The following is a 13614-nucleotide window of genomic DNA, read 5'->3' on the forward strand; positions in this document are numbered from 1 at the left end:
CTACAAACATCCTATTTTACTTTTTTAGCATATGTTTTTAATTGAATATTTTCCAAACAATTAGTGGCTCTTTGTTCATGAGATTATTAAAAATTGCAAAAAGTTTCTCTGCCTCTTTTGATGTCTTCTATGAGTCTAGGACAGGCCACAGTAATATCAACTTTTATAATGCAACTGAATTTATTGGAACCCTGATTTTCCTCAGTATATTTTATGTACATATTACTGATTTTGATACTCCTGACATGTTCTGATATCCACTAAATTTTCTGCTGCAAGAAAGAAAAGAATGCATATTCCTTTTAAAAGTCATACTAATTACTTCACTGTATGTCAGAGTGCTTACAATCTTCCATGTTTTCTTAATTTACTCCAAAATTTTATCAAAATGAGGATGAACCACCATACGTTTTTTGTCTATTCTTGCCAAATTCTTACACTTACAAGGTTACTTTTTTTTTTTAATAGAAAAAAAAAATCTGATTCTATTGAGTTTTTTTCTGTATTTCAAAGTAATTCTTAATTATGTGGCCACTTAAAATCACTGTTCTTTATATTGGAATTATTAGTACATAGCATACATAGCCATAGGGTTAAACACTTTTATATTGGACCACTCCTAATTCACCCTGTTTCTCCCAGTGATTTTCTTCCATTTCATTCTACTTCCCTCCTTGTGCAACTTTTCAAATATATGAAGACAATCTCTCGTGTCTCTATCAAGACAACCAAGACCTATGCATTTCTCAAAACAACACCAAGAAAGGCTCTCTTTCTTACTTTTAAATACAGTAGAAGTAAATATTTGATCACACTAATCATAAGGATACTGCTTATTTGACTCCTTTCAGATCAAGTGTATGCAATAGCTGGGCATGTGGGTACACATGGAAATAACACATCTGAGGAGTTCTTTCTTATTTCTTCCCTTTCTGATTTTGTATTTGTTAGCCATGGATGCTTTATACCATGGAGTAGCATAACACACTTGGCCTTTAGAGAATAAAAAGATCACCAGAAGTACACATTTTGATGTGTATTTCAAAGGAACACCTTCCAACTTTCTGTGTTGAGTGCATAGCAGTTTTGTTGTCTGGGACCTGTGGTTTCCATGCATTTCACAATGTCTGCCCTTGGCAGTGTTTCCAAACAACCAGCTCTTACACAGTGTACATAAATAGCTCTGCTACCCTGCCCAAGTGCTCCCTACCTAGCTGTTTTCCATCCTTTTCACCTCACCAACTTTGAGTTTAGCTCCATTCCCTCTAACCCTGCATGCCAGTGCATTTTTATTTTTTAAAAGTAATGTTTGTTAACTTAACATATCCCCCCCAAACCTCAGGTTATTCTCTAGTGCACTGTGGTATATCAAATGCTGGTAATGACAAGGGCATGAAAACATATAATATCTTCCAATTAGGTCTCAAAGGTTATTTTTTAAAGCACAAAAGTTTTTAGAAAAAAGTGTCAGCTTCCATTGGTTATTATAACAGATGTCCCCTTGTGTCCTTGTGCTGGATCTTGCTGCATCCTTAAGTGAGAAGTCACATCAAAGTGTGATCCATTACAGCCTAATGAATAGTTTCTAATGGTTTCAGTGTCATATAGATGCTCCAGGGCATATCCAGTTAATGTGTAAGCATGTTTATCAAAGTACTGCCTGTGGGAGCTGTAATAATTTGGAGATGCTGCTGGGTGGTCCCCTGGGGTTTGATGAGGGGACATGTCTGAATGCAGGTAGTCTTTAGCTAATACCAAACTAGATTTTGATATTCGGTCAGAACTGGGACTGCTTATCCTAGACAGTGTTGTGGGGCTGTTGTCATAGTCATTTTCATGTGGGCTCATAATCTTTCCATCTCGTTGCTGGATGTGTTCACAGGGTGGAGTGTTGGCAACTGCTGGGATGCGGCAGACATCACCTGCCAGCTGCTGCTGAGGATAGTTTGCAAAACAGATAGCATGCTTCTTCCCTGTGCCATTAATGGAGACCAGTGGATCGGGGGTTGTTTTCCGTAGCTGTAGTCTGTTTTCTTCCTCTTTTATCATTTGCTGGGTGGCTCTTATTAGAGTTTCAATTTTGCTGGGCTCATGTGGGCTGTTCTGATACTGCTCAGCACGATAACGGTCACCTGATTCACTGGCAGAGCCAGGATCAGGTGAGCTAACAACACTGTCCTCATCCCAGTGTCCTCTCCCTAGGAAAGAGAGAAAGGGGACAAGCACTGAGGTCAAAGAAGGCAAGCAATCTTAAAGAACAAGTACTCTGAACCTCATTTTGCAGACAGAAAACCAAGAAATAGGTAAGTGACTCAACAAAATCACCAAAAATGACTATGGTAGAACCCTTGCTTTTCAGTGACAGCCTCTAGTTTCCAGTAACTTTCTGCACGCAGAACAAGTAACACAGCTGAAAATACAAAAAAAAAAAAAAAAAAAAAAAAAAAAAAAAAAAAAGCGATCTAAGCACGTAAACACAGACATTTAATGCCATGTGAGATGCTCTAGGGTAACCACACATCTGCATAGGTATGGCATAGACTCTACAGGAGCTCTGTATCTTCCAGAGCAGCTAGTGGCCAGGCAGGATGCCCTAGGGCATGTTGAAGTGCACTTTACAGCAATGTTCAGGCCCTCGACCCCTCACTAAATCTTTGCATCAACATCCTTGCATCAAGTCCAAGGACCGTGGTGAAAACTCAAATCTCAAGGAACTTTGTGTAGATCATTTATATGTGTCTCTTCCTAGTCCTTTCCGGAAGATAAATCATAGAGAAAGCACTGTGGCATAGTTTCTGGCCCTGTAGTGACTTTACACAAGCTGCATGACAATAAACAAGCAGAAGCAGTAAAACAGGTAACCTTCCTAAGAAGCATAAGGACACCACTGCTGGCAGGTTTGCTGGAAAAATGTGATGTCCTTTCCCAATGCAGAGGTATTTGCTGTAAAAACTATAAGAACAGGAAAATATGACTCTTCTTACCTCTCTTTAAATAATAAGGCCCATAGACATATCAGAGAAGGTGTTCAGCTTGCATGTAGCTGAAAGGACAGAATCAGACCTGTCAATCCTCACTAGGAAGAAACTGATTGACCCCACACATGAACAGCCAACTAAGGAGACACCATAATAAAAGGTTTGATAAAGGATTTGCTAAGATATGTGCCCACAGGAGGGCATGTGTTGGACTTGCTTAAATTACTCAGCAATGTCTTGGCCTTAGCACATACAAAGTCCACTCTGGGGATGGTTCCCATGGGATTGGTTGATAAGAATGCTCAAAGGAAAACCATTTTCAGATTCACACAAGTAGCTCTCCTGCTATGTGGGGTCGTTAGCAGCTTCACACCATGTGCTCTGTATGTCTCACTGCATAAACAACATTTACAGTGCACCAGACTTCCCAAGGGTGACCAGAAATGCATGGACTCATAGACAACATCCAGGGCCTCCCATAGTGGTCAAACAAGTATCATTGTAAGGTGATCAGAAGCCAGAACTACCAGAAGATACACTAAAAGAACAGAAAAGGAAGAAAAGCACTCTTTACCTAAAGAAACTGCTCTGACAGCAAAGTTCACATACAATTGTCAAAAACAGTTTAATTTGTTAAACGTTTGAACTGCATAAAGCAAAATGGAAATGGCACATTTTCAAGGGAAACTCAGGTGTTCCTCTTCTGAATTGAGACTAATGTGTCAGGTTTCACCCCAAAGCTACATGCAGTCTGAAGGCCCACTGAAACAAAATGTAAGGCTTGACACAATAATAAAAAATAAAATAAAATTGCAGCACCTGGAATTACAGCAAAGCCAAGGAACAAACAAAAATCAAAATTCTATTATCCACTTGCATTGATTAACCTTAATAGAATAAATATCCATCACCATTACATTTTTATCTCTGTATGATATTCCTTTTTTAAAAAAATAACAAAATCACTAGATAAACGCAAATATGAAAGAACAGAACAGTCACAAGGAAAAAGAGGGAGGTGTGTTTTAACAGGAAAAGTGCAGAACAGTATTGATCAACAAAACTAAGGGCTCCCTCTCTTTCATCATTTGTCCTCCATTTCCTAGAACTTGCTATTCTTGATCTCCAAAAGCCCTGTTCTGCAAGCCAATAGAACTGTGCCAATTTAATTATCTCTTATGAGTTCTTTAGATATAACCTATGTTTGACAGATAATTGACAGATTATTTTACTAGAAAAACATTATTTTACATCGATCCTTATAAACTTTAGCTCTGATTTTGGGGTCAGCTGCAGTCTTTCAACTCTCAGCCTATCCTTTAAACCTGAGCACCGTTGTATTTTTCGAAACACATTATCAGTTTTTACCAATGCATTTTTCATCAGTTTAAGCCTCTGAATCCATGCTAATGTACTGAGGGTGCAGCAGGCTAGACATCAAGCAAAGCTTCAGGCTTGGTGCTGAAAAGATGGGGAGACTCAAATCAACTAGGAATTACAGGTGGGGATATATGTCTAAAAACTAGAGCAAATGTTAATTTGAATTGCCAATTTTGAATAAGAAGCAGCAAATCTTACTGAATCTAGTAATAAGCAGCGTATACACATAGAGACATAAAAACATAGGTTGGGTGTAGTTATCGCTAATTTTGTGCTAAGTATGTTCTATCCAATGTAGATTGATTTTAAGGTGCAAAAATAATGCTCTTCTATCAAGTGTATCATTTAATTCATATTTTTAAGACTATCCTTTAGATCTCACCATCAGGCGTTCCCACCTAAATTTCACAGATTAAAAAATATGCAGCAAATTATATTTTCCTGTATGTAAACCAGCCTGCTAACTTGAATTGGAAGTATTCCTCATTTCCATACACATGATCTCTGAGACAGGAACATGCATCTTTTCCTTTGTCTCACGTAGAGAGATGCATGTTTATGCCATGACTTTGAAACTGTCGCTTTATCTGAGACGGTGCCACTTCTGCATATCCCATTATCTCTTACCATGAATCCTGTGCACTGAAGTTATGTGGGGCATACTGTTTTCATACGCTTCTCTGCTTTCAGGGGATGACTTAGTCAGGGGCAAGGCTGACCGAGAGCCCCACCAGCCTTCCCTCCCAGGCTGTGGCGTGCCAAGGAAGTATCTGCCAGCTTCACATCTGCCTCCTTCACAGGCCTGAGTATGGAAATGTCTGTCATCGCTCAGCCTGGAGTGGTCGAGTGCAAAACCATAGCAGAGAGCACTGCGGTCCGAATACTGTCTGTAGGCACAGGAGACATCATGGTGCTGGGAGCTCGGTCTGTCCGTGGGCTCCAGCAGCTGGGGAGAAGCCGTATCAGTTAGGGGGCTCCCACCCCACTGGCTTTCGTGGTCAGATTCAGATCTCTCAGTGTGAAATCCAGAATACTGCAAAACAAGAGAAGCAGTAGAGAAATTACTAGGCCTGGATGAAATCTGCAAATAACTGCACTGAAAAGACAGATTATGCATGTGACAGGGCGTTTTCCATGAGCATGCCCACACATCTGCACCTTCTGATTAGACTCCTCATCTTTTCCTGTATAACACCCTGTAATGAGCTCACAGATGACAGGACAGACCTCGTGAAAGTCTAAAACATCCCATGTCAACCCTTAATAGCCATCTCCTTTATGATGTGTGATATTAGGATCACCAACATCAATGTTGCAATTCAATATTTTTTTAATATGTCCAGGTTTTTCTTATTGCTTTGAAAGCCAGCGCTTATGTTCAGCAATGGTGCTGCAAGGCTCCTCTGCAAAATGCTTTTAAAATAACACCACTCCCAGAGCATTCTCTCATGTCAAATTGAAACTGAATGTGTTTGCAAGTTATATTTTCAATGGTCCCATCTCTTTTCCACATTTTTCTTCCTTACCTGGGGTATCTTGGAAATTTTTTCCACCTATTGTTAAGGAAAAGAAAGCTTCCCATAGATACTGGGACTCCCAACACTACTACAGAGTAAAGTCCCAAAGTGATAGTAGATAAGTAGAAAGCTAAAAATCACAGATCTGTTGCAATGTGGGAACAAGAAAAATCAAGCAACTATTTTCCAGAAAAGGAAACTGTTAGCCAAATCAGGCAGAGGGAATTTTGGCACCCTCACTTAAGCAAAGACCTCCCAACACAGAAGAAGTTAGCAGGCAGTTGGAAAAGTAAAATGAATAGGAGCATGAACATTTGTTTTGACAAAAGGGTTAAGTACAATTTCACAAATTTATAAATAACCTTGATGAATGTTTTAAATTTTTGGACACCTTCTGGAAAGAAAAAAAAGAAAAAAAGAAAAAAAGAAAAAAAAAAGAGAGAGAAAAAAAAGCAGCTTATCAAACCTCCTGGGATTTAGTTATCTCAGTTTTTAATCTTTTTATTTATTGGAACTGTCAAATTTCATGGATCATCTTTAAATCGATTTCACCCATGATTATGGAGTGGGATGAGACCAAAGCTGTACATGCTCACCTCTTCAGTATCGCATACTCATGTCACAAATCAATGTATTACAGCATGAGACTTTGGAATTCTCCCATTCCATCACTCACCTTCCAGATGCCCACTCTGCTTTCTTTTTAATAGGCATTAGGCCTCTCTCCTAAAAACATAAGTTTACCTTCCTTTTCATTAGATTGAGTTGCTATGAAACTCCTCATTATCAGCCAGGATCAAGGTTTTATGCACTTACCACTCAAAAGTACTGACCAGATGTTTGACTTACAGAAACTTAAACCATCTGTGCAACATCAGTACTGGAACTACTTCGGTTTTGGCATTTAATTGGGTATTTCTTCAGATTCCAGTTCATATTTGTGAATACTGTTTGTTAACAAGATAGGCTATTTAAAGGCAAGAAAGAAAGAGCTGTGGCTTTGAAGAGCTCAATTGTATTTTGTTATTAGTTGACAGAAGAATACCCGTAGGCAAAAAACCTACTGGTAGATATGGAGAAGGCCAGCAAGCTAGTACCACCATATTGATTGCAAAGTTTTAATAATGAAAGAATAAATCTGATTGTGGATGGAGGAAAGATAGTTACATAGCCATGAAAGAGCTCTTTTAAATGCCAGTAACTCATCATAATTAACAAGGAATTTTATTCAGCCATCATAATATTTCCTGACCTATGAGAAATTGAACTCTTTTATTACCCTTTCTGAACCAATGTCTTCAGACTACTTAGTCACAAAGAAATGTTTAAAAATACTGAACTGATTTTTTTGACAAAGTATATAGGTAAAATGAAGTTTAAAATAATTTAAAAAAAAAGTAGAAACAATTAACAAACTTTTTAATTCTTAAATTTTAGTTAAAATGTAAATTCACAACACACAAAAAAAAAAAACTATTTTTGTACCTGTTTTTATTTTTAGAATTATTTTTAGCTAAAGTTTTGGATTTGGATTTGATTTTTATAAACTATATTTTTTTAATTTAAAAACTTAAACAGAAACATAATGTAATATATGGATAAATTTAAGTATAAAAATGTTCAAAAATGATTTGTTTTCTTATTCACAGCAAAACTAAGAATATGTACTTTTTTCATGAGGACAAAGAAAAATATTTTTGAATATTTGAATATTTTATTATAAATATTTAATTTTGTTTAAAATTTATGATGTTAATAAATTCCAATGATTCTTTCAAACTGACAATTCTGAAGTTCATTTGGCTCTTATAAGTATTATTCTACCACTTCTCTGTTTCTAAGGATACATCAGGGTCCAACTTATCTTTCTTTGAGGGAAATTTCCTCATTTAACTGAAAAATTACACTTTTTTTTTTTTTTTTCATCTTGAACTTAACCACAAAGGATTCAATTGCACAGGCCTTTCCAAGAATGGGAAAACATTTCAAAGTGTACATGACCAGTGTGTCAGAAATGCACCATGTAATGTCATATAACCATGTAGTCAAGACCAACAATACTTCATGCATATGCTTTGTACTTGATGTAAATGATGATTATTTGAGATCTGACCCGCAGCAGCTGCTAGGCCACGGACAGAATTAAATTAACACAGTGAATTGTTTGTGGCCCACATTGTCTACCAATGTTTGATATGACTGCTTATTCTTAAGGTAGAACATAAGCAGACATAGGCCAAAAATATGTCTAATTCCCTTTAAAGCTAATCACATCTCAATTTGGCACCATCAAGCTGCCTCTACTGTTGCAATCCTACGACTGTCTCTTCTGGGAATCTGATGTTGACAGGTGGAGACTCCAAATACGGACATGCATGACGAGATGATGGGGGGAGAAATGAAAGGATGATCAAAGATACTACTTTGCTGAAATGGGAGTGGAAACACTATCTCTCAAGTCAAAATTAGGCTCCCATATGTCAAGTGATGAAAGACCATAGAAAACAGAATTTGATTTAATGAAAATTCTGGCCAATTAAAATTAGTGAAAGAGGTTTATTTAAAAAAAAAAAAATCCCAATCCTACCTCAACAGAAATGTTTTCCTTCCTGCTAATTTTTGCCTTCACATAGAATGTATTGTCTTTGTTTTTGACAAAATTTAACCAGCAGACTGAACTTAAATATGATGAAGTTCTTCAGACAGGCAACATCTGAAATCACTTCAGGTGGTTTCTGAATCGTCTTCTAGCATAAAGAACAACAATAAATGAATTAAGTGGTCCTCCAACTGATCCTGGAGTCTGAACTAGCACCTCAAGATACTAGAAATATCTTCCAAAGTGTTAATTCAGTGTACCATTGCAGTGAGAGCACACCAGCAGGATTAGCACTGACACAGAAAGGAGCTTTTGTGCCATCAATAATGCTCCTTTTACTCCAAGAAAAACTTTAGAAAGAAAATAGGAAAGTATCAATTCCATGTCTAATAAAAGCTTGCTTTAAGGGAGCCAATAGAAGTGTATTAAGCCAGAAGACAATTGTAGTATTTCTTGGGTGATTTTCTTCTGCCTGACCTTTCATTCCTACAGGTGTCTGACTGGCTGGACCACTCATCCTGTCATACACAGCAACAGCAGCCTGCTCTACACACACTGCCAGATGTTCAAACAATAGATGTTATAGTTATCTAATTTTCTGGCAGCCTACTCAGGTTTTTATCATTAGAAACATTAAATATATAGCGAAACCCTCTCAGAGCTCTCTTTTCCATGAAAAACTTTCACTACAACAGCATTAGCAGCTTTCCTCTTGATTTGTGTCTTAACCATGAGAAAAAACATCACAGATGCAGGCAGCATTGTACTAAGAACATATGCATGCTTTTAAATCACTTTTATCTTACTTTTTACTAATGTAATCCTGAAATGTAAAATATGTTCTTTTTGCATTCACTGTTATAGGCAGAACAGATGGTGAAAGGCTTAGATTAAAGTAATACAGCATGTCCATTAAAATAACCCCCACTGCTGGTGACTCTTCACCAGATCAGGAGTTATGTTTACTATAAAAAGAGGGTTTTGCTTTGCTTTTGAATACACTGGAAGTTGCCAAAGCTTTAGGCTACAGGAAGAAATGATAAACAAAAGAAAGGCTGACTAGAATTCAGTCTGATATTTTTACTCCATTCTTTAAAATAGTAGAGGATATGTCCAAACAGAGGTGGATTGCAGAATTAATCCAGGTTATTTGTTTAAAGTAGCTATATGTTCAACTTATCTCCAGTATCAGTATTGTGGTAGATAAGTAATTATACACTACCAGAGAGGTCTATTACTCTCCAAAAATTGTGCATGCTGTAACACATACACCAAAGCCTGGATCCAACAGCAACTGGATACATCCTTAGTTGTATGTATGCATTCATTATATAGATCTACATTAAGTATACACATATATTAAGTATATGTAAATATATATTCTTTATACAAGAATAGGATGAGAAATGAAACAATAAAAGTTTATCCAGAATGACCATAAAAATTTTCATTAGAGGCAGACAACAGACAATTTTAAATATTTTCTTCAAACAATCATCATTAATGGGAGATTAAACTCCAAAGCAGTTTTTCAGATGATCACAATTAAAATGTTTTTCCAATCTTGTTGCTATTTCCTGTGTACAGAATAAATGAGGTCCAGGGCTAGATTTTTGGAACACAAAATAAATGAGGTCCAGGGCTAGATTTTGGGAGCCCCTCGCAATGATTAGGGGAAGACTGAAGACATCTTTTGACCAATTCACAATTTCCTTTTTCTGCATATCTCTATCAAGTTCTCTCTCCTACTTTTTCATCTTCCCTTTCAGCTCTTTTCCTCTCTGCTAGGACAGAACTAGAAGAGCACTGTTCAATGTGTTGTGGTAAATTCTAGAGCTCTGTCATGAATTTTGAGTTGCTTTTCTCTCTGCTCACCCTTTCCCTGCTTGAGACTGGTTTCACAAAACCCATGAGCCCACTGTGCTAAGGTTAGCTGGTGTTAATCAGATGCTGATAAGTGCCTCCAATTTAATGAACTCAATAAAAAAGTCTACAAGCACCATATTGCATTATGTCTGTTTTTTCATTAGGTTTGAGGACAAAAAAAAATTTAACATTGTGTTAGGTGACCAAACCCCCCACCCCTTCTGCCCTAGTGGTGAATGTTCAACTGAAATTTATTAATGTGGTTTTCTTACAGTTCACATCTCATGTAGCTATCCTAGGGGCACACAGCTGGCAAGGGAGTGGATTCTCAGTCATCACCCAATAAAGCATATAATTCCCTTTTCTCATCAAGACTGGTGAAGCAAAGTAAATACTAAGAGGAAAAAAAATAATAAAAAAAATAAAAAACATAAATCTAAATTATCTTAGGTGACCTTAAATTTGAGAAATACCTTTGCTCACTGTTATTTTACTAATGAATTTCCTGCTTCCTTCCTCCACCAAAATGCAGGGTCCTTTTTATGACAAAACCCATGCTCTCTCTTTCCAGCCATGCCTTTGAGTCGCACTTTAATTCTCCACAACTGACTGGCAAATTATGTGGGCTGGAGACTAAGGGACACAGGCCATACCACCTGCTGTATGTTCTTTATAACAGCTTTTCTTAGTCTTTCAACAGTTTATTCAGTGGTTGAGAAGGATGAGAGGGATGCAAAGCCAAGCTGCCAGCGTTGCTTGTGGTGATGTGCTACAATGAACGGTATGACCATTTTTCAAGATACTGGCAACTAGCACTGTTGCTTCTTTATGAATGACGAAATCCATGACTTTACTACCAGGCAGCTGGTAATGAGGACGCAAAATGAAACTGGAGAGTAAACATCCTCAGCTTTCAGACGGCAGTCCCTGATAAACCAACAGTCTCAACACTGCACAGCTAGTTGAATATTTTTTTTCTGGTGGCAGAGAGAATGAAACGGTACTGATGAAAGTTACACTTTCAGAAAGCTAATCAGATTGTGAGATTGACAGGTCTTCAGTTGGGATTGTCCTGCTAGCAAAGGAGGACTTCTGAAAGGACCATACAAAGGGAAGAAAAGAGCAATTTCAATAAATCAAAGACAGTTATCTTAAAAATATAATTTAGAATTAATTGTAGGTACCTTTCCTGATTCTTTAAAGCAGTTTTATTATAATTGGTTGCTGTAGTGTATTCAAGAAGAAGGATATTCTTTAATAACCCATAGAAACATGTTTGAACAAATCCTAAAATGACAATAGCTGTAACAATCTCTGGTAAATTTAGATTCTAAAAATTAAGCATCTGAGTTCCTATCTAGGTGATCAGTTAAATATTTCCTGTATCAAAAGCAGATGACATTCATCTGAAACTCTTATTCTTGGTACTTTTGAGGAAAGCAAGGAAATGATGTAGACACATGGGCTGAGACTGTAAACTTAAAGAAGTCAGTTTAGAACAGAGAAACTGCTATCCTCGAGGTCATTATTGGATCAATATTGACCTGGATGTTTTTAAAATGTATAGTTCCCCAACGTTACATCATGAATGCATACATGTATATCCATTGTGTAGTGGGAAAAGGGCTCTGTAAGACCTGTGTTATTTTTTAGCAGGCATAATGGTTAGTTCAACAGACTGGTTTTATTTGAGCTAAACAGATGACGATGTAAGTATGCAAATGCTGTGGCACTGTCTGCAGAAATCACTTGCATAGATGCGCTCAGCAAGCTGCAAGTTAGAGACCCAGTTGAATCTGGTCCATTCTACAAGCAGGGGCATGTTCCTAAAACACGAGGCCTTAAAATGAAATCTGGGAAATTAAAGTCTGCTGATGCCAATGGCCTACCAGAGCTTTCAAAGCTTCATACACAGAAAAGCTGCCTTGTTCCAATTCAGCTAGCCAGCTTGCTGTTTTTCCCTTCTCAAAATTCACTCCTTTGGATCAGCATTCAGTGTTGAACTGCTGTCAAACATCTGGCAACTTTCTAGATATGTTGGAATTATCAAAGAGTAAATAAGATAAACCAAGTTTTCTCAAATGGCAAAACTCACAGTCCTCACAAACCAAGTATTTCAAAAGCAACATTTTCACTTGTCCTTCTGTCCACTCCTCATTAACTCTGAGCCCTGTGCTGTTACTGTTGTTGATGATGATTTATTATGCATGCTGAAACATAACTGTTTCCAGCTTTTTAGAAACCGTTTAAAGAAACATATTCCTGTCTCAACATCTTATAACTTGTCATCCTTTATTCCCTTTGAGTAACATGTTCTTTGGACCATTCTAATTACTTGGGTAAAATAGCAGTCAAAATCAAGATACGCAAAAGGATTTAATTTTGTTTTCCAAAGACAACTACCTGTGGGTATGGTGATGTCCTTGATTTTGACTTTGTGCTCGAGAGGCGAGATTTGCTTGCCTTTCTATTATCCGTTATGGTCGGAGTTGAATTTGCGTATGAGAATGCCGGCTTGGTAGCTGTGACCTGATCCAAGGAGAGCTGTAGTCCTTTATATTCAGTATCCCTATATAAAAGGCAAAAGTGAAAAACAAACTCACTTCATATCTTAATGGGAAACATACCTTCCTTCTTAGTGGGAGGTGGAAATGAAAGATATTTTTAAGGAAAAAAAATAAAATTATCCAGGACAAGCCAGTATACCACACTAACACATTTAAGTAGTATAGCTTACTAAACAATAGCACTATTTTTAAACTGAAAAAAAAAAATTCTTTTTGCAGCCAACTGTTATCATCCTGATCTACTTTTTTTTTTCAGTAATAAACTAGGATGGGAATTTCTAGGATGGAATTTCTGAGATTTTTACTACACTTCTGCATTGGTCACACAGTTAAGCAGTAAATAAGACACATTTTCCTTGAAACTCTTAACTCTACTAGAACTTACTACATGTTTATATGTGTGTGTGTTAGTGTACATGTGAGGGTGCACATAACAGCCTGCAAATAAAGATGGTTAAATAAATTGAACATGGTTTTTAATGGGAAAAAAATTATAATTTTATATTTTTCACTAGTTACATGTTTTCAGGTAATTGGTGCAAATCTATGAATCTTTATTCTTCTGTGCATCCTTTGAGTTATTATTCCTCTGCTTGAAGAGTCTCTTACACTGAAAGAGCTTTCCAGATGAGAAAACAGCTAAATAAAAATCTTTAAATTTAAATTTAAATGGCCTGCCACACACTCACAAAATATCAGAGGTTTTC

At 37.0% G+C, this 13614-nt stretch overlaps 1 protein-coding gene across 1 annotated transcript in view; it reads right to left on the reverse strand.

Moving 5' to 3' along the window:
- Positions 1 to 1467: 1467 nt before the first annotated feature.
- The window catches only part of SIM1 (SIM bHLH transcription factor 1), a gene marked incomplete at both ends in the record, with an annotated part of 43531 nt that continues 31384 nt past the window's right edge, over positions 1468 to 13614 (reverse strand). Inside the window, 3 exons of the mRNA XM_084283770.1 lie at positions 1468 to 2198; positions 4986 to 5391; positions 12744 to 12909. Of these exons, the coding sequence (XP_084139896.1) occupies positions 1468 to 2198; positions 4986 to 5391; positions 12744 to 12909 (1303 nt within the window). The remainder of the gene's footprint in view (positions 2199 to 4985; positions 5392 to 12743; positions 12910 to 13614) is intronic.

Source organism: Netta rufina (assembly GCF_964035555.1).
Source record: "Netta rufina genome assembly, chromosome: 3".
NCBI lineage: Eukaryota > Metazoa > Chordata > Aves > Anseriformes > Anatidae > Netta > Netta rufina.